At 41.1% G+C, this 22,556-nt stretch overlaps 2 protein-coding genes across 2 annotated transcripts; both read left to right on the top strand.

The window, feature by feature from the left end:
- The first annotated feature begins 4,145 nt into the window (after positions 1–4,145).
- Positions 4,146–12,366, top strand: LOC103185895 (tyrosine-protein phosphatase non-receptor type substrate 1-like). Its single transcript, XM_007904636.2, has 7 exons — positions 4,146–4,237; positions 4,432–4,737; positions 6,530–6,850; positions 8,991–9,104; positions 10,809–10,852; positions 11,203–11,313; positions 11,852–12,366. Exons 1-7 carry the CDS (start codon positions 4,183–4,185, stop codon positions 12,023–12,025), a joined length of 1,125 nt encoding a protein of 374 aa, XP_007902827.2. The 5' UTR covers positions 4,146–4,182; the 3' UTR covers positions 12,026–12,366.
- A 7,948-nt stretch (positions 12,367–20,314) lies between these two features.
- LOC121850155 (tapasin-related protein-like) lies at positions 20,315–22,312 on the top strand. The gene is made up of 3 exons (XM_042340422.1): positions 20,315–20,375; positions 20,539–20,859; positions 21,978–22,312. The coding sequence occupies exons 1-3, from the start codon at positions 20,324–20,326 to the stop codon at positions 22,310–22,312; spliced, it is 708 nt and encodes a 235-aa protein (XP_042196356.1). The 5' UTR covers positions 20,315–20,323.
- Positions 22,313–22,556: the final 244 nt, after the last annotated feature.

The following is a 22,556-nucleotide window of genomic DNA, read 5'->3' as shown; positions in this document are numbered from 1 at the left end:
GAGAGAAGCTACTGATGACGTGGGTATTGACCTTTCCGATTGAGCACAGCAACAAGTTGGCTTCAGGTAATGGTTTGTGAAGGTGACTGATGAACATGTTGATCACTAACAGATCTTCATGATGTCCCTAAGATATAATTTGCATAGATTTGTGTAAGAGAATGTCCTGCATTGATCAGATTAGTTGTTACTTGTTAACAACAACAATAATTCACTTTTATACAGCATTAATTCAATTCACTTTACAATATATTCTGTGAAGTGCTTTAAGACGTCTCAAAGTGCTGTATTAAATGCAATGATTATTACATTATGGCATCCTGCACATTCGGTTTTGTTTTGGAGAGCTTCAAAGAGTTTGGGTTAGATACCGAGCAAGGTAGAAGTGAGGGGGAGAGAGGGGGGTTGATAAGACATGTTTGAAGAGGTAGGAATTAAGTCAGGCCAAAGATTGGCTGAGAAAGAATGAGACACAGTGGGTTGTGGTGGGATTGACAGAAGTTAGGGCAAAGCAATCTAATAATAATTACAGTGCAATCCTTGATTGATATGGCACCTTGTCATGTTGTTGAAACATTTCAAAAGAGCTTCATGGCATATGCTGTGAAATGGTTTAACTGTCCCTCTGTGTAACTATGTGGGCAAAGAATCGGATGTTCGGCCACAGATGGTGGTGCGGAGAGGGTTCAGCAATCCCTGCGAGAAAGGAGTTGTTGACCAGGGACCAGAAGGATGGCTTCCATCATCCATTTGAAGTTTGGGTTCATCTAGGTCTTGACACGCAAATGGTTAGAGCATCAGTAGATCTGGAATCAATAGTAGAAGTTGAAAAGTAAAGTTGTCTGTCACTCACATAAATGTGAAAGTTAATCGTTTGTCTGAGGATAATATCGAGAGAGAGAAAGAGAGAGAGAGAGAGAGAGAGAGAGAGAGAGACCATGTAGATGAGAAAAAGAAGGGGGCCGAGGATACAGACCTGAGATATTCTGCAGATGGCCGTGCAGACCCAAGGAGATGGATGAGGGAAGAGAGATGGTCAAGTAGGATGGAATGGTCGACAATTTTGAAAGCAGCAGAATGATCTTGGAGCGCAAGAAGCAGAGAGTCAAGGTTGCAGAGAGAGAGGGAGAGAAACATAGAGAGAGTATATCATCCTTGCTTTGACTATGCTGTCTCTGCTGTGGGTAGAAATTGAACTTCTAGCACCAAGTGGACAAAATGGGGAGCACAGTTGAGTGGCCAGGATTTTGGATACAAAGGGTAAGTTGGAGATGGACCGACAATTGGACAGTTTAGAGGGATGGGGTAAACATTTTCATGGAGTGATAATAGGGACACACTATGCCAGAAGAGAGGGAAAGGTTAATTTCTATAAACAGGGGACAGCTGGATAAAAGCATGAGAAGAGATTACCCATCAGATTGGAATGTTTCTGACACCACTTATTCCACGAGTTAGTGCTCAAATCAACATTTCCAGTTGGAGAAAGCACCATAAACTATTAATGACGCTGAACTTTTTTTTACATTTAGATACGCTTAGTTTTTTTCCTGATCTTAACAGGATGGGTTACTATTTTCACAATTTTAATGTAAAAGTGTGATTACAAATTGCGTTCTCAACACCTGCTACATTTCACAAAACCAAACAGGAAATCAGTGTCACAACAACCTACTCTGTATCAAATAATCCACATTCACTTGTTACAGACCATTAGAGCCAGAGTCAGACATGGGGAGTGCTGTCTTTCTGTACCTGTCGGCCTTATATATTATTTCAACGGGTTCATTCCATAACTCAGTTTTTTCCATGAAATATGTGCAAACTTGTTTCCATGTGCCATTTGGCATATATATTTAAGTTTTTACCTCTATTACCCATTTAGTTTCTCAATGGCTCATCATCGAAGAAATCAGTGTTTGACTTTATTTTCTGACAGTTGCTGGAGATTCTAGCTTGAAAGTGATTCAAATCCCTAACAGCGTGGCTGCCATCAGAGGATGAAACCTTGCCTTCCGCTGTATCTTTCCCTTCTCTCAAGACCCAGATGTGACAGTGCGGGGACTGGAGAAGAAGCCGTTAGAGGCAACGAAGTGGAGACAGTGAGAGAGATAGGAATCAAACCAAGCAAGAGTAGATCCGTGAAGATTGAGCAAGGCGGAGAGGCGGTGTATGAGGATGGAGTGGTCGACAGTGTCGAACGAGGCAGAGAGGTCGAGGAAGACAACGAGGCAGAGGGAGCCCTGATCACAGATGTTCAGAATGTCATTAGTGATTTTGACCACAGCTGTTTCTGTGCTGTGGGAAGTGCAGAAGCCGGATTGGAGGGGTTCATAAGGGAATGGCGAGAGAGAAAGGAGCGGAGCTGGGACCGACGACTTGTTCCAGAACCTTGGAGAGGAATGGGAGATTAGAGATGGGGTGGTAGCTGGAGAGGAGGAATGGATCCAGGGAAGGTTTTTTTTGGGATGGGGGTGATGACAGCTGTTTGTAGGGGGGTGGGAACTGAACCAGTGGACAGAGAGGTTGATGACATTGGACAGGAGGGGGGGCCAGAAGGTGGAGCCGGGAGACGAGGAGAGAGGTGGGGATGGGATCGAGGGAGCAGGTGGTGTGTTTGAGTAAGCGCTTGAGATGGCTCGAAGAAATGATAAGGTGCTATACCAAATGTAATGATTATTATTAAAAGCATATTAAGTGAAAATACAATTTTAATTTCGATCACTGCCTAACTTAAGCCCAAAATAATACAACTCACCACATTAGCAAATAATACATTTTATCAATTCTAAAACAATAATTGTTACATCATTTATCCATATTATTCATAGCAGTAATTCAAAATCCATACAAAAGGCAAAGGGGCAATTGAACAATCTTGGTTTTTCATGCGCTCACAGTTGATCGCCCGTAAGTGCCAAGTAAATGGCCTTTCTTGGCATTTCAACCCAGGGATCTATTACGATGACCATTCCTACTCGTAACATCAAGTTTGTGCACAATTTATAAAACATAGTCTGATGAAAGTTTTGTGCGGAACCTCCAGGACTTAAAGTCCAACCCTCCAAAATATACATATGTTTCACTTCTGCTGACCACCACTGAACATTATCCACGGGCATTATCCACAGCTGAGACTGAGGAAGCTGTGCAATCAAACGAGGTGATGCCTGGTAACATGTGCACTTTGGGTTTAAGCCCAAGGTTGAGACTTTGAGCTCATATTCTAAGCTGATGCTCCAATGCTGTAATGCTGTGTTCTGCATTGTCATAGCTGTAGTTCCAGATATCCGGGGAAAGCTGTTCCGCGTGAAAGGCGCAATATGTTTGCAGAGTGTTCTTCTTATCCTTCAGATGAGCCGTTGAACCAACGCCCAGACTGACTGTTCAGGGGTAGGTTAAAGATCTCTTAGTATCATTCCTCAGTTGAAATGGGTACTCTGGTATCATGACCAACAATTCTCAGAGAAAATCGGTCATTCACTTCATACCTATTTATGGGACACTACTGCGTGCAAATAGGTGCAAATGAGTCATGTGCAAAGGATTATTATCCTGTAAAAGTTAATTGGTAAATTATTACTAAAAATCAGCTACACATGCTTTTATTCATTTTATTTAATTGCATTCAATAAAATATGGTATTACATTAAGTATGGTAATACATTGAATGATTAAAGGCCCAGGTTCAAGAGGAACCATTGTACCTTTGTTCAGAACTTTAGATAAATCAAACATTTGTTTTTGATTCAAAGATCATTTTGGTTCCTGTGTTCTTTCCCTTCGATTGCCGTTCCATGGTGTAGACTAAAAGTGATGCTAAACTGGAGAAAATGTAGTTTCATTGGCTTTGTATATCAGCTTTTAAGACAGATGATTATTTATTATATACTAATTATAAATGTGAATTTGGGGATGAAAATGGAGAATTATTTCAAGAATACAGAAAACAAAAAACAGACAATAATATGAATACATTTACCTTCCTCTTGGCTGCCGATCTGAGGAGTGATTCCAATTACAATTGAAAGGCACAATTCTCTTTGCAAATCGTATGTCACTCATCTCTGACCATGGAGACAGGAAGTCATATGACACTGCGAATTATTTCATATTAGACAATCAGCAAATGTTTGTTACACCCAATAACATGTTGATGGTGATTCTCAGCAACTGATCACGATGGTGGCGAGTGATGTGTTCCCCTGTCTTTCTCTGATGGGGATTATTTTCACAGGTAATTGTTTTATTACAGCGGATCTTAAATACAAAACGATATTCATGAGTTTCAAAATGTGTTTAATGAATACATTCATCTTTTTCTTTTCCTTTCTTCCACCTTCTCTCCATCCTGTCCTATAGCTATTTTGTCACTTTTCTAGTTTTAGATTCCACAATTACTAATGATAGATTTGATGTATTTTCTCACAGTTACTGGTGGTACATCGATGAGAGTGATTCAGTATCCTGCAGAGCGAACAGCAATCCGAGGTGCAAACGTTACCTTCGGCTGCAAGTTTGCTGACAGTCAATCTGGTTCAGATACAACATTATATTGGTGGAAGCGAGGAGAGAGGGAATATTTGCACACACGACCTGACAACAGGAGAATATTTGATTACAAAACGTTCCAGATCCTAAATCTGAATTTCAACGACTCCGGAGTCTATATTTGTGCAGCGGTCCATAAGGGGAAAATAGCAGGAAATGGGACTGGAACCAGTTTAACTGTACATGGTAAGTGTGAGTGCAACAGGAACGGGGAATGCTGAAAGGCGAGTATTGGGGCAATTTGAAATCGTTATGGATAAACTATTTTACATTAACTGACGTCCTGTGCTGTCATAACTTTTTGCGAGAGTCCTATTTTCTACTCTCACAAAAAGTTATGATAGCACAGGACACGGGAACAGATTTTACTTTAACCCGAAACACATTTTATCAATGAAATATTATTCAAATGCAGTTTTGCCCCTTCGTTACTGTACTGAAGGGAACGGCGGGTTTATACCACACAGCAAAGTGGGAATGTGAGTCGCTAATAACTCCGTTATGCAACGCTTTCAAACATGTATAACCCTCCTCCTGCCGTCAGTAGAATATTAACTCTATATGGTATTTTATTCTGACCTGAACGCATTTAGTCAGATTTCCCACATCAAGACATGAAGATTATAGTGTACACAGACAAAGAAATGCAATGTTTGAGCGAGAGCCCCATGGCTTCAGGTTCAAGCATTATTATTATTATTAATCAAAATCCCTTGTACTGGGGTTCAGACATTTAAAAAATTACTGATTCATATCAAAGGCAAATGTTTAAACACACTTAGACCATTTGAAATAACATTAACAATTGGCGCTCAACAATGTCCCACAAACAGTCGTGAAATTATTTTGAATTACCTGTTCTAATTATGGAAAATTAGTTGGAAACTTATCAAATTTAAAAACAGAGCAGAACAAAATCAATGTTGGTGTGAATGGGGAGGATTTGCTTATGTCTCTGTCTGAGAGACCTGAGTTCAATTCCAGGCAGAGGGCGAAACCTTGGGCAAGTTTCCTTACTCCACACAGAGCCTAATAATAATCCCTCCAAAACCAAAAACAATAATAAACTGGTCATTTTCAATCTACGACTGTTTGTGGGACATTGCTGTGCGCAATTGGCTGCCGCGTTCGCCCACAAATATACAGTCAATTCACTTTGCAGAATGTTCTGTGAAGCGCTTTGGGACGTCCTCCCGACGTGAAGAGCGCTATATCAAATGCAAGGATTATTATTATTATTATTGTGGTAAAATCTCCAGTTTTCTCCGGGACGGTATCCTGTGTGAAGAGCGCTCAATACATATAGGTTACTGTTGTTCGAGAACGGTGGCAGAACTTTTCATCCAATCCCTCCGCCACTTTCCAGACCCCTTAAAACTTTTATTTCTCTCCCTTATCAATAAATATCCCACTTAAATCGGCATTTAAGGCCACTTATGGGAGTCATTTCCACAATTTCACTGAACTACATGTGAATAGAATGGTTTCATTTCACGTCTCACCAGGTTTAGCCAAAGTATTAGGATTGTGTCCCTTTCTATTGTTATTCCTCTATTGGAAAGAATGCACTATTTTAGTATTCGTTGACAGCTCAATCAAATTACTTCTCAGATCTATCAAACATAAATCACGTTTACCCATCTTATCGTCGAAGTTAAATCCTTTCATCCAACTGTTAATTTGGTGAATGAATATCTGGACCTCCTGCAGGGCATCGTTTAATATTGGTACCAGAAACGTTGTTCCAAATAAAACATCTGAACAGGATCAGTTTCTTGCCGTTGCAATCCAGATTCCTTGTTATGCCAACAATAACGTACATTTATATAGCGCCCGTCACATGGGTTAACGTCTCGGAAAACCTTCCTTTGTTAAAATGTCGCTCGGAATCAATTCATGTACATTTCAACTGGGAATAACATTTCATATTCCAACTGCTCACCAGTAACGTGATTCTGCCCCACTGTCTGCCCTACAGTCCCCCCAACCCCACTGAAGATATTCCACAGAGATTCTGAAAGAGATTCATCAAAGTCTTTGACTCTTGTGTGTGAAACGGCTGAGTTCTACCCGGAAGATGTAACGCTCACCTGGAATAAAGATAGCAATGAAGTTAAAACTGGGATACATTTCACTAAAGAGAAGAATTCAAATGGACTTTACAAAGTTTCGAGCTCTATGGAAGAGACAGAGTCTGTGCAGAGCGGAGTTATTTATACCTGTGTGGTATCTCATGTCAGCCTTCGGATTCCAGCAGTTGCCGTCTACGCCGTTTATGAATCCAAAACAGAAGATGATGGTAAGAAGTTACTTGTCTTTTGTTGTTAATCACCTTGTTACTAGCAGTTGTATTTACATTTATTTACGCTACAATTTATAGTCGTATAAGTTTCTCGCTGAAAACTCCAAAAATATTTAAAATCCAATTTTAAATGTATAGTCTTTGAATCGAAGAATATCTCAAATCTGCGTATGTTCTTGTTTTGTTATTAAATTCTGAATATGTCTCATTCAAAGCGTTGTTGACATGTAGTAACCTCTCTAAAGTGCAATAGTCCTGCGCGTTCATCAGGAATTGCACTTTTGGACTGAAACACGTTCACAAATGAAACATAAATACTATTGGTTCATTAATCCACTCCATTTTCTGAGGACGATTTGGAGCAAATCTTCTGTTGCGTATTCCTTTATAACAACAATCACTGCATTAAAATAAAACTCGCTTGTGAGATGTTTTATAGATTTTCGGGATGAGAGCACATTTCCAATGCAATGAGTTTTGGTGACTGTGGCTCTCTATGGCTCGGGTCAGAACACGCATTCTATCGGTGCATTTGAAGCTGAGCGCACAGTCAATGGGGAACTGCTGTCACATAATATATAACTGTGTCTCTATAACATCACTAATAAAATGCCGCGCGTTAATTTTCACTACTCTTTGCTGTTATTTTCAATTGATTGAATGCGCAGTTTATAGCATTCGTCCACCTCATTGTGGCTTCCACTAAAAAAAAAGAACATGTGCATTCACGTCAGTTTCCGAATTCCAGCGATATCCTATTGTCAATTATTGTTAGCTAAATTCTTATTTGAAAACATTAAATTTTACTTATACTGAAGATTAGAGTCATATCATTTTCTGACCAAATACTCCAGAGAAATATATAAAATGACAATGTTTATGTGAACAGTATTTGACCCGAGCCATATAGAGATGGACACCACAGTAATCATACTATCTTTCCGAGAAGTCTCTTAACAAACTCATCAAGTTTCAACCTCTTAGATTCTGTTCAATTAGAAATGCACCTGAATACCTGAAATCCCAGTATTTCCAATTTTATTGTTATTACATGGTAAATCCCTCTCTGCAATTGATTATTGGTTACCAAATGGATTTCGCCCACAACATCCACAATTAATCCACAAGATATCCTGTGAAGCGCTTTGAGATATCTCGTTGACGTGATAAGTTGCTATGTCAAACTTAAGGATTACTGTTTTTGGTATTACATTTTCATCCACTAAATCAATTCAATTTGTGATGTGTTTCAATTTTAGGCTTTTCCTCACGAGGGTATATCAAATGAAAATATGATTGATCATAATGCCGTCTACCTCGAATTTCTCTGTGTCTGGAATACAATGTGCTTTCTTACCTTTATTCTTATTATATTTTATTATACTATATTTATATATATTTATTATTTTATTATAGTTATTGCATTCGCGGGTGAAATAAATTGCTTCAATGTACAGTATTTAACAGAAAACTTGCTGTGTATGCGAGCAAGAGGGTAGTGGGGGCTTGTATGGAGTATAAACACCGAAGTGGACTGGTATCACTCTCTAACTCTATTTATCACTCTTACTCTCTAACTCTACTTGGAGTCCTGTAGCCAGTGGTTAGAGCACTCGCTTTGCAAGCGACACACCTGGGTTCAATTCCAGGCAGAGTGAAACCTTGGGCAAGTTTCCTTACTCCACACACAGCCTGATAATAATCCCTCCAAAACAAAAACAATAATAAATTGGTCATTTTCAATCCCACGACTGTTTGTGGGACACGGCTGTGCGCAATTGGCTGCCGCGTTTTGCCCACAAATATACAGTCAATTCACTTTACAGCATATTCTGTGAAGCGCTTTGAGACGTCGAGAAGACGTGAAAAGTGCTATATCAAATGCAAGGATTATTATTATTACCTAACTTCGAATTGTATGAGGCGCAGGCTGGCTAGAACCATGAAAGTCCAGAATGTGCTTTGAGGAACTGCTGGGGTTTAACCACTCAAATTGTCCATTATGAACACTGTTCTCCATGTTTCTGACTTAAAAGGATTATCAGGAGTTAAGCAAGAAGATTCCCCCCACACAGTTACTGAAACTATAACTCATTGCTGGGGTCAATAGTACATTCAGTTTATGCATTTCTTGTAGAGAGTGACGGTCAGCCTCACTATGCGCTGATCGCTGGAGGTGCAGCTGGAGGGCTGGTATTTCTGCTGCTTTTGATCATCATTGGGAAGCAATGCCAATTAAACAAAGTGAAAGGTAAGATATATTCCTATTTTATTCAAGTTAAATGTAAATGTTTAATTTAGCACAATAATTCAGTTAGTAGTTTCAGGAATCCTGGGTGACAAGGAGAGTAAGTCTGACATCCTGTAAAGGGGCGCCAATGATTAATATGTTGCGATTGATTCACAAATGCAATTGTCCTCATAGAATCCCTCTCTGCATATTTAATCAGAATTTTGCATGCAACTAATGTTTGAAATCTGTTGTGATACAACTACAGAAATGTACAGCACAGAAGGCCATTCAGCCCAGGGTGTCTCTATTCGCTCTTTAAAGCATTCACATCCCGCTTTTTCCACATTGCGCTACAATTAATTAGTTTTACAAAATACGGGTAGAATTTTATTATAGAAAATGCACATTCCACCTGGCCCACTGCACCCGTAGCATGCCGTGAGACCCGGGTACACATCCCAAAATGTACAAACGCACTTTTCTCCATTCAATTTAATCTGCCACCTCTCTGTCCAATCTACCAGTCTTTATATCTCTTCAATCTTCTTCAGTGTTAGTTGCCCTTTTGTCGCCTCAGCAAACTTAGAATTGGTGCCCTATATACCAAAATTCTGATTGTGTATATAAATGGAGAAAAGCATCCGGTGTCAATAGAAATGCAGCTGTAGAACTCTTAATTTGGGTCAAAGAGGGTTATGGAAACATTATGGCGACATTTAACAATACAATACAAACGTACATTTCTATAGCACCATTCAAGTCGAGAGGAAGTCCCAAAGCACTTGACACTGGGCTGGGCACCCAAGCTGGTGGTGGGGTGGGATGATGGAGAGAAGAAAGATGACCTAAAACCGAGGTCAAAGTAATACATGTTTAGATGGATAGAACCATACATATTTACAGCACAGAAGAAGGCTATTCCATCCACTGTCTCTGTGATAGCTTTTTAAGAGCAATCATTTCTGTCCCAATTTACCTGGCTTTCCCATATACCTCTGTATTTGATTCATTTTAGGTATTGTAGTACCCTTTTGGAAGCGAATGTGATGTTTGCCTCAAACATCGCTCCCAACGGGTGATTCGATATCATAACTATTCAGTGTGTGTAGTCTCCGAACTACTCATTTGCCTGTTTGCTAAATCACCGTCCATTGTAAATAAATTCTCCATTGACACTATGAAAACCACTCATAATTTTAAAGATCTCCATCAGGTCAACATTGAAACGTCTTTGTTTCAAGGTGAAAAGTCCCAGTTCCTCCAGTCTCTGCTCATTCTTCCCCAGTATTAGTCAGGTAAATTTCCTAAGTAAAGTAAACCATCCTGGAAATAATATTCTAACTGTATCACTGCCTGTTTATACCCTTAATTATCTATTCTCTCGGTTATTTCATCAAAGAGTTTGAAGGAGGTGTGGGAAAGAGGTAATTAGACTCCGGGATGGAATTCCAGAGAGCAGGAGCAGTGGACGAAAATACGTTGAAAGGAATAAGAGTGCAAGAGCGAGACAGTTTATGAATTAGTGATTGTCTGATTTCTGTGACTCTACTCCTGGGTTCAGATTAGAGTCTAAGTAAGACAGATTGGTACAAGAAGACAGCTTTATATATATTTTTAGAAAAAACAGACTCTGGCAGCTCGTGAGCTTCGAATCGCTTTTCATTCGGTCTAAGCAAAATATTTTCGAAAATGTATTCTTCATTCATTGAATTTCTTTCTAAGGCCCACGCAGAAACCAGGAGGGATCCAGCCATTACGAAGAGCAGGTACATTTGTTAAATCCATCTCAGCAGATGTTTAATCTGAAAACAGAGTTGTTGTAATGGAAAGACACTGTTCTTCATAAATTAGTAAGAACATTTTAAATATATTCTCTATGTGCATCTACGCAGCCTCGATGTATCATTCAAATATGAGGTGTCATGCAATTGGTGACAGAGTATTCAATAAAACTGTAAATTTGCATGTTAAATATTTGGAATATTTTCAACGTATTAGCTTTCCGATCAGTACTTACATAGCAATCTCCAGATCAGCACCCTCGGATGTACTCCAGACATGAAAGGTGCTCTACAAATGCAATCTGTTGTTGTTGTGATCATGTCTTGTTTTGTAGATGATGCACGGAGCAAAGAATGAGCCGGTGGCTTATGACTCGTTGGATTTCACTAGTTCTAAGAAAACTCCAAGACCTAAAAAACAAGAGGAGAGGACTGTGTACACCCAGGTATATCCCAGAAACACAAAATCGAAACATAAGCCTTTAGTATCCAACTGGATTTCCTTGTTTTCAGTAAATAGAGTAGAACTCGCTTCAGTGTTCACTGTAAGACGGTTTGCACCATTCCTGTGGTTAATCTTTCTTTCCCTCTAATCTTCACTCTCTGGTGCTATCATGTGATATGGTGGCGACAATCCGCCACTGTATAGCCAAATAGTTATTCTTCTGTGTAAGACTAGTTATTGCGTGTGTTAATCTATGAGGCACTTGGGCCATCAAGTACATACTGAAATGCAAGCAAACATTTGTGTAGGTCAATGAACAACTCATACACAGGCTGATTTACACTTTTCCTTTCCAACCTATTCCTCACAGCATTGTGGCAGCTGGATTCTGTTTGGCTAAGTTCAGTAAGAGCAATGGCATTGCCATATGAGCTATGGGGCAAGAGCTGAGCTACTAATTGGCATATATTCCAGGAGATTTCTGAAGACTGAGGAAAAATGAATTAAAATGATTTAATTCTCAAACATTGCCTTTACAGACAAAGCAAGCAGCAGCTGGGAACAAGCTGACGTATGCCTCTTTGGATTTACATCCTTCCATTAAAACAGAAAAACCTAAAAGTACCGTTAAGAATACACAATATGCAGAGCTCCATGTGAGAAACCACGGAGGAGCAGCAGCAGCTATCTGCAGGGAACCAAAATCCAAGTAATGCAACAGGCGCAGAAATAGATATTGTGTATATTAGATGTAGTTTTTCACCATAGTGAATAATATGCACATTGGTCCTGTGCTGCGATTCTATTTGCACTTGTTTCAACCATAATTGCATTTATTAGTTTATTACATTTTATTTATATAGGAAATTTCTTGGAAAATATTGCTGACTATACTTATGTAACCATACTTAACTGTCAAAAAGTATTTACTGTGAATCTAATCATTCCATAAAGATAACTACTGAATTAGCTGATTCAAAAATACGAACTACTACAAAATTAGGAACTATTGTGCAACATGTTCAATCAGCCTTTCAATAAAAAAAACAAGTTGTATAAACCGGTCTACTCTAGTCACTCTTTCTCTTCAGTATAAATGAAACAACATTTGTTACGGGCTATTTTAAAAGCTGCTCAACAAACTGTGGTGCAATTCTTCGAATGCAGTGAAAAATTTGAAGCGTGGGTGTTGAACTTTTCGCGTATCTGCTAAAAATATACCTAACGTGAAACAACTAAGTGTTACAACCCCAATCGTTCTGCTGTATTTGTAAATGTCAAAGGATAATTCCATTACAAGAGTCTCGCTCGCTCAGATTCTATACAAAGCACTTGTTATTAACTTTTTCCATCAATTAGGCTGTGCCTATTGTAATATTGTAGTAAAGTTTCAGAACACACATCCTACCAACCCCCCATCACTCCCTCAAGCTGTATTTTAAATGAGATGGCTTTGAACAACTTTCCTGCCAACCTATTCCAGTTGTTTATTTTAGTTGCAGTAAAGAAAAAACTGGTATCTGTCCTGATATTGCCCTTGCAACTCTAAACCTATGTCCTCTTATTCTGCTGTTTTGTTGAAAACTAAAGTATTGATCTGGGTTTACTTTTTCAATCCTATTTATGGGCTAATGCCATCCACCTGACTGCTCGCTCCCGGTCCCCGTGTGCCCATTATGGCTGCCGCTCTGACCCGAGCCCCCACACCCCCTCCCTCCCCCCTCCTCTCTTCCCCCAAACCCTCCCCCCTCTGCATCTCTCCTGCTCTGTCCTCCTCTCTGTCCATCCCTCTCGCCTTCTATCCCCACTTGACCCTCCCACAACCTCCCTCTGTTCCAGCCTGGGAATCCTCTGCCGGGCTCACCATGGCACTCGGCGTTTGCTGTCCAGCACCAGACACACCGACTGCCCCATTCCCCACCACACTCGCCAGCCACCCCGGACACAGACCCAGGGAGCCAACCTCTCCTCCCTCATCCCCATTCCTCCCACCCCTGCCACACAACCTGGACCCCCACTCTCTCCTCACACACCCTTCTGTCAACTGCTCCCTCCACATTGGACTACAAAACGTCCACTCCCTCTGTAGCAAGGCCCTGGTCATCAACGATCTCATCCTTGATGAGAGAGTTGACATCATGGCCTTAACGGAAATCTGGCTCACCCCAGGCAACACCTTCCCCCTCACAGAGGCCACACCACCTGGCTACACCTCCCACCACATCCCTCGCCCCAACCACCGTGGCGATGGTGTAGCCCTTATCTCAAGGACACCACTTGCCCTATCCCCCTACTCCTCTGGCTCTTTCCCCTCTTTTGAGCACCTCACCCTCTCCCACCCTTCCTTCCACTCACTCAAAATCCTCCTCCTCTACCAGCCCCTAAAACCTCTCCCACCTTCATCTCCGATATTCTGCCTCTGGAGTCCTGTAGCTCAGTGGTTAGAGCACTCGCTTTGCAAGCGAGAGACCTGAGTTCAATTCCAGGCAGAGGGCGAAACCTTGGGCAAGTTTCCTTACTCCACACACCTAATAATAATCCCTCCAAAAAACAAAAATGATAAATTGGTCATTTTCAATCCATGACTGTTTGTGGGGCATTGCTGAGCGCAATTGGCTGCCGCGTTCGCCCACAAATATACAGTCAATTCGCTTTACAGTATATTCTGTGAAGCGCTTTGGGACATCTAGAAGACGTGAAAAGCGTTATATCAAATGCAAGGATTATTATTATTATTATTTAAAATTTTAAACACCTTTCAAAGATCATTCTTTAATCCTGGGGACTATCCTCGTTGCTTTCATCTGTACTGCCCTTGGACCTGGAATAAAGTAGCCATAAAGTAAGTTACCAATTTGGAGGACTGCTGCCAAGGAGCCCGGGAAAAACTCCCTTCTGTTTTTAAATAATGCCATGGGATCTTTAATGTACACCTGAACAGGCAGGCTTGGTTCAGCTTTTCATCTGAAGGACGGAATATCCAAAAATTCTACAACCCTCAGTATTACATTGGAGTGTTACCTTCATTACTGTATATTCTTTGAGACATCTCGAAGATATGATATGGCGCTATATCAAATACACAAATTATTATGTTTTTTTCTTTGTCTACATGAGTTCCAGGTCCAAACATGGGGCTTGAATTAAGGTGGAGTGTGCATCCTTGCATGGTGAAGCTATCAGCACCTGAGTTGTGGAGGCACTGAAGGGAGCCAATCAGGAGGGCCTTAGTCTTGTTCACGTTCAACTGAAGAAAGAAAGCTCTCATTCCACCATTCCCTTCACAAACCCCTCCAAACTGATTTCTGTGCCACCTACAGCACAGAAACAGCCCTGGTCAAAGTGACAAATGACATTTTGTCCATCTGCTACCAGGGCTCCCTCTGCCTCCTCATCATCCTTGACATTTTTGCTGCTTTAGACACTGTTGACCACTCTATCCTCATCCACTGCCTCTCCTCTCACCTCAACCTTCACGGTTCAGTCCTTTATGGTTCAGATCGTACCTCTCGCATTGCCTCCACTTCATCTTCACAAATAGTTTCTCCTCTAGCCCACCCACCATCTCGTGCAGGGCTCTGTCCTTTGTCCCCCCCTCTTCAACATCTATGTGTTCCCCCTGGTGACATCATCCACAATCATGGGTTCAACTTCCACATGTATGTGGTTGACACCCAACTGCACATCTCTACCTCCACCCTTGATTCCAGGGCCACTGCTGTCCTGACAGAATGTCTGTCAGGCTTCAAATCCTGGATGAGAGCTAGCTTTCTTAAGTTGAATGTCAACAAGACCGAGGCCCTCCTGATTTGCTCCATTTAGTGCCTCCACACCTCAGGCATTGAAGGTATCACCATCCATGGATGCACATTCCACCGTGCTAAGCCAGTCCAGAATCTTGTTCAACGCTCAACTATTCTTTCTACCCCACATCCATGCCATGACCCGTTCTGACTTACCCCACCTCTTCAACATCGCCCGGCTCCATCACTGTCTCAAACCACAGGCCGCCGAAACCCTCTTACATGCATTCATAACATTGAGGCTTAACTATGTAAACACCTTGCTTGTTAGAACTCCCCAACTCCCCATCCAGAACTCTGCAGCCCGTGTCCTCTCCCCCACCAAGCTCGGTGACCCTATCACCGCTATCCTCGCCCGACTCCACTGGCTTCCCATCACTCAAGATCCTGGTGGTCACCTGCAAAGCTCTCCATGGCCTTGCTCCCCCACTGCCACTGTGACCTCCTAACCACCTACCATCCTGCCCACTTCCTCAGATCAGCAGGCTTCACATCCCCCGCCATACCTGCCCCACCTTTTGCAAGCGGGAATTTTGCCACTCCGCCCCTACCCTCTGGAGCTCCATCCAAAATATTCATTCAGTGTTTGCTGCCTCCTGCCATTCTATTTGTTTTTAATCCTATTTAAATTCCTTCAGGTTTTCATGCCTTCTCTGTTGCAATAGTGAAAGGATTTGGAGGTTTATGTTTTCCAGTTTTTATGTTCTTTTCCAGTTCTCTCTTGGCTCCCCAAATGACTTTTTAACCTCTTTCTGTGCAGACTACTATTCAGCCCAATGGGCACCCTTTCCTTTCTTTAGGACTTGAATTCAAGTATCTGACAAAAGAAATGCAAGGATTAATATTATTGTTATTATAACTAAGTCAAGAAGGGAATTGACCCTTATGTGCTCCCTGACAGACCTAGATTTTCATGTGGTACTTTGTCAAATGAGTAAGGAAGTGTTCATTTACATTGTACATTTACAAGCCTATAGCCTTTCACACTGGGGCATTCCCAGTTTATGTTGGGCTGATTGATATCGCCCTTCAGTACCGCCTTCTTTTTCTCATATACACTCCTAATAATATTATTGTAAGTCACGGACCCTAAATGTATTCAAGCCTTTTACTTATTGAGCATATCTTGGCATCCAGACACATCAAGAGCATCTCATACCATGACTGATCTTGCAATGTTGGCTCATTAGCGTTAAGCTCTCAGGTTTTCTTTATACACCTGGAAACCTCTCCACCATTGCTGCCTCTCTAAGATTCCCGAGGTAACCTGTAACCTTGTAAGTTATATTCCTTTCCACCATTACTAGTGCAGTAATCCATGTGTCTGAGATTCCTAGCACATCTTAGTTAATCTTTGCCACCAGTACCTCTAGTTCCATTTTATGTTGAATGATGCTTCTAGCATTTACACATATGCACTTAATTGTACGCTTTTCCAGTTTAATCTTCTGATTAACTCGACTTGCTCTAAGCTGCTATTTGTGACTCTAGATTTAACTACTTCCTCTATTTTTGGGTTTATAACAGTTTCACCCTTTCTCGTCTCTTCTCGACGATCAACAGGCCTGAATTCTTTTTTATCTACCACAGCAATCCCCCTTCATCCCTCCAAATCTACTTTTCACCAAACTGTGCCAAACATTCTCCGAAATTAGGTAAGCAGCGTGGTTCCCTCCAAGAAGAAAGTGCACAACCCATTCCATACACAGGGAAATTTCTGGCATAAATATGCCAGCTTGTTTGGATACTCCTAAGCATAGTAAAGGATTTCTGCATGTGTCAGAAACCCAACTGAGCAAAAATGGTCCCCTGGGCTTCTGATACATCTGCCCTGATGGAACTATCGAAGCAACAACAACAACAACAACAACAACTTATAATTATGTAACACACCAAGTACAGAACAGTGGCAGAGCTTGACACCGAGCGAGGGACAAAGATGAGTTGATCATAGGCACAGTCAAAGCGGAAAATCTTCAAGGATGATTTGAAGACACTTAAAAAGAATGTGTGGCACAGGAATTGAGGCAGGGAGTTATTATAATAATAATAATCCTTGCATGTGATATCGCACTTTTCACGTCTTCTCGACGTCCCAAAGTGCTTCACAGAATAGACTGTAAAGTGAATTGACCGTATATTTGTGGGTGAAACGCGGCAGCCAATTGCACACAGCAGTGTCGCACAAACAGTCGTGGATTGAAATGACCAATTTATTATTGCTTTGTTTTTGGAGGGATCATTATTAGCTGTGTGGAGTAAGGAAACTTGCCCAAGGTTTCGCCCTCTGCCTGGAATTGAACTCAGGTCTCTCACTTGCAAAGCGAGTGCTCTAACCATTGAGCTACAGGACTTAGTTCCAGAGTTCCAGAGATTCAGGAGATAACGGCTTGAAGGTACAGACACCAATTGTGTAGCAGAGGGGTTGGGGTACACACGGAAGACCTGAGCCAGTCAAACAAAGGTACAACAGGTGAACGAGGGAAACAAAACTGTAGATTATAGCTTTTCACAGTATAAATATGGTGTAGTCTGCAGCGCCATCTGGTGCCATAATTTATAAAGAAACGTAATCTTGCAGAAGGAGCACTAGATGATAGTTTCTTCAAACTCCTTTACGATCATATGAGCAATTACAAAAGAAGAAACAGATTTGCTACCAATTGATTAAATAGCATCCCTTTAATGCACAGAATCTGAGGATAATTAAAATGTACATGCAACGATTGGAACATAAATATACTCCTTGCATTTTGTACAGTTACTTTCACGTTGGTAGGACATCTTAAAGTGTTTCACAGGAAACTGTGAAGTGTCATGACTGTCCAGTTATAAGCAAATGCAGCAGCAAAATTGTACACAGCAATGTTCCACAAATAGTCTTGAATGGATTAATCAATTTTATTCAGGGAATTCTTGGTCACGACAAGTGAAGGAACTCCCTTCACTTTTTGAGTAGTGCCATAGGATCTGTTGCCTAAGTCAAACGGTTAAACATCAATGTGAATAAAGCCCATATGCATGAGGTACTTAAAGATCACAGGTGGACCATACACCACGGGAAAGACAGAATTGCCAAATGTATTCACGAAACAACAACAACAACAACAGCAAGATTCCATTTATTGAGCACCTTTCACGTCCGGAGGACGTCCCAAGGCGCTGTACAGTTGGGTCAGGACCTGAGCAGGGGGGAAATGGTCAGGGTGAGGGGAGGGAAGGGAGGGAGCGAGGAGGCGGTAGAGAGTCGAGAAGGGAGCTGAAGGCACGGTCAAAGAGAAAGGTCTTGAGACCGGCTTTGAAGGAGGAAAGGGAGGAAGCGGCGAAGGTACTGGGGGATAGAGTTCCAGAGCCTCGGGGCTGAGAGGCTGAAGGCCAGGCCACCGATAGTAGGGCGGTTGGGGCGGGGGATGTGGAGCAGACCGGAGCCAGAGGAACGGAGGGTATGGGCGGGTAGGTAGGGGGATAGTAGGTCGGAGAGGTAGAGGGAGCAAGGCCGTGAATGGCCTTGTAGGTGAGGGTGAGGATCTTGAATTCGAAAGGAGGAAATGGGAAAATCAATGTGCGAAAAGGCAAGACAAGTACCAAATATCTTGTTTTACCTGATTAATATCATACAATTCAATGTTTGCAATAGGATAGTCAAGTAATAGAAACTTCCTATACTTCATGGCATTTCTGCTCAATAAGTGACAATGATACAGAAAAGCTACAGTTGACATGGTTATTGACCTTTCCGGTAGAGCCAGGCCACAAGCCAGTTTCAGGTGATGGTTTAAGAAGTTGTCTGGTGACTATCGCGACCACTGACAGATCTCCATAATATCTATAATATATAATTTGCAGAGATTTGTATAAGAAAATGTCCTGCATTGATCCAATTATTTGTTACCTATTAACAATGACAATTCAATTTGTACAGCATCAATTCAATTCAGTTTACAGTTAGCGGGTAGAAATTTAATAATAATTAAAGTACAATCCTTGATTGATATTGCACCTTATCATGGTGTTGAAGCATTTCAAAGAGCTTCACATAATTATTCCTTGAAATTATATGACTATTTATATTTTGTGGGAAAAGTACTGAAGTATGGCCGATGGAGGTGCAGAGAGGGTGCAGCAAGGCATGGAAGAAAGGAAATGATTGCAGAAGACAAGGAGGATGATTTCCATCATCCATATTAAGTTACAGGAAGTCTGGGTACATCTAGGTCTTAAAACACAAATGAATAGCGCATCAGTAGACCTCGAATCCTGGAAAAAACAGTGGAAGTTGAAAACTAGAGTTATCTGTCATTCGCATAAATGTGAAAGTTAATCACTTGTCTGTGGATAATATCACCAAAAGAGACAGCATGTGGATGAGAAACAGAAAGGGGCCCAAGATACAGTCCCTGGATACCCTGCAGTACTAAGGAGAAGGAAGAGAAGTCATCAAGTAGGATGGGATGGTGGACAATTTTGAAAGCATTAGTGATCAGGAGGACAAGAAGGCAGAGGGCCATGATTGCAGAGAGAGCGCAAGAGAGAGAATACATCATTGGTTACTCTATATAGGTTTTCTTTGCTGTGTGCAGAAACTTGCGAAACAAACAGTGAGCGTATTATCATTTCTTTGACTCTGTTGTCTATGCTTTGGGTAGAGACTGGACTTCTAGCACCCAATGGAGGAAAGGGTAGGAGCAAAGTTGAGTGGCCAGGACTTGGTTTACGAAGGGTAAGTTGAAGATGGGCCAATAATTTGGAAGCTTAGAGGGATGGGGGTGCACTTTTTGATTGAGTGATGCCAGTGGTTTTAAAGGGGCTCTCTTGGCAAGAAGAGAGAGAAAGGTTAATTTATATAACTAAGAGACAGCTGCACAGAACTATCAGCAGAAATATGCCACCAGATAGGCATGTCTCTGACTATTGAATCCATGAGGTTGATGCTTAAAACAACATTTTCCGGTTGGAGAAAGCACCACTGACTCAACAGTATTATTGAACCGATGTTTTATCTTTATATTTTGTTTAACCTTTTTCTACTATTAAAAGGAATGATTATTATTTTCACAATTTACTGTAGAAGTGTAATTTCCAATCGTATGACCCACACCTGCTACATTTCACGAACCCAAACAAACAGGAAGTCAGTGTCACAGCAAACTACTCTGTATCAAATAATCCACGGTCACTTGTGACAGACCATCAGAGCCAGAGGCAGACATGGGGAGTGTTGTCTTCCTGTACCTGTCTGCATTACATATTATTTCAACAGGTATATATGTTCATTCTATAATTCAGTTTTTCTATGAAATATGTGCAAACTTGTTTCCATGTGACATTTATCTTATACACTTACGTTTTCTCCTCTTTTACTCGTTTGTTTTCTCAATTGCTCATCATCTAAGAAGTCAGTGTTTGACTTTATATTCTGACAGTTGATGGCGATGCTTCGGTGAAAGTGACTCAAATCCCCGACCATGTGGCTGCCATCAGAGGGACAAATGTCACCTTCCACTGTAACTTTCCCTTCCCTCAAGGCAGTTCAGGAGTGAAGGTGCAGTGGGATGAGGAGGGTGAGAGCGGCTATTTGGATACAAAGGAGGATCGCAGGAAACTATTTGGTGTAAAAACTAAAGGAAAAGGCTTCTTCCAGTTCCTGAATGTGAGTTTACAGGACTCTGGAGTCTATCGCTGTGTAGTGGTCCGTCAGGGATCAATAATTGGAAGAGGATCTGGATCGCGATTAACTGTGTGCGGTGAGTGTGAATGAAGAGCGAAATTGGCATTTAGATATTATATAAAAAGTAATAAATGTGGTGAATGCTAAATAATTATTTATATTCTTTTTCCATTATAACTTTCACAATCTAGTTTTTAATGTGCTTTGAGATGTCTCAAAGACCCGATAAGGCACGATATTCACCCTAACCATTTTTTTGTATTTGGGTTAATGTTGGCCAGGACCCCAGGGAAACTCCATTCTGTTTTTTGACTAGTGTCATGAGGTCTTCAATGTCCACCTGAGCAATCAGAAGGCACCAAGTTTTAATTTCTCATACTAAGGATGGTAGCTCCGACATTGCAGCGTGTGTGTCAAGATAGACAATGTAAATTCCAAGTCCCAATGTGGAGCTCGAACACAAATAATAATAATATAATAATAATAATCCTTGCATTTGACATAGCGCTTTTCACATCGGGAGGACGTCCCAAAGCGCTTCACAGAACACACTGTAAAGTGAATTGACTGTATATTTGTGGGCGAACGCGGCAGCCAATTGCACACAGCAATGTCCCACAAACAGTCGTAGATTGAAAATGACCAATTTATTATTGTTTTTTGTTTTGCAGGGATTATTATTAGGCTCTGTGTGGAGTAAGGAAACTTGCCCAAGATTTCGCTCTCTGCCTGGAATTGAACTCAGGTCTCTCACTTGCAAAGCGAGTGCTCTAACCACTGAGCTACAGGACTCCACAAAATCCTTTGAACTCAGTGGCCAGAATACTACCAACTGAGCCAGACTAACACAGTGTGCACAACTCAGTCAGAAATTCTCTACCTCCTCTGTTCGGGAGTTCAGTGTATTCAATAGACATTCCTAAGTGATTATTTCCACCTGCCAATCATTAAAATTAGTAATAATATACAAGATGAGGTTATGAATGAGTATTACTTCATAAAACCATAACGTAGTTGAAGCAGGAGGAAGGGCGATGCTGCTGTGAGAAGAATATTTGTGTATTTAAATAAACCTCCATTTGTACTCAGGAATCAGGTGCTTGCAAAGAAATGTATCAGATACAAATCAAAACAAAATTTTTCCCATCAATTCATCGAAATTAATACAATTCTTCTCCATTATCTGTTCTGCAGTGCCCCCAACTCCACTGAAGATTTTCTCTAGGAGTTTACCAAAGCCTCAGACTCTTGTGTGTGAAACTGCCTTGTTTCACCCAAAGGAAATCACCTTCACTTGGTATAAAGATGGCACCAAAATTGTGCCAACACCAGGAATAAAGCTGGAAGAGTCAGGTTCCACTGAGAGGCAGAACTCAGAAGAACTCTATAAGGCCTCGAGCTCTATTGAAGGCGCACAGTTAGAGTCTGTTTATACCTGTCAAGTGTCTCACGTCAGCCTCAATATTTCAGCTATTGCCAGCTACATTATCCCAGAACCTAAAGCAGGTAAGGTGCTGAAAGATTTTTAAAAAGTCCACTGTTGTTAACTGAATTTTCCTAGGGATGTTTAGTTGCATTTCTTCATATAATAAAATGTCTGAAGCGATTTGAGTTGACAATAACGAGATTATAATATTAATCCTTGCATTCTATATAAGAGGCGTTATATAAAATGCAAGGATTATTATTATTATTCATCTGAAGAAAGTCAGAGCTGATCAATCACTTGATTTATGACAGCAATTGGGTCGAAGGTGGAGGTCGAGTGTGGAG

This window comes from Callorhinchus milii, unplaced genomic scaffold (genome assembly GCF_018977255.1).
Source record: "Callorhinchus milii isolate IMCB2004 unplaced genomic scaffold, IMCB_Cmil_1.0 Scaffold14, whole genome shotgun sequence".
In the NCBI taxonomy this organism is placed as follows: Eukaryota; Metazoa; Chordata; class Chondrichthyes; order Chimaeriformes; family Callorhinchidae; genus Callorhinchus; species Callorhinchus milii.
Note: the sequence above shows the minus strand (reverse complement) of the source record. Positions and strands in the feature narration are given on the sequence as shown.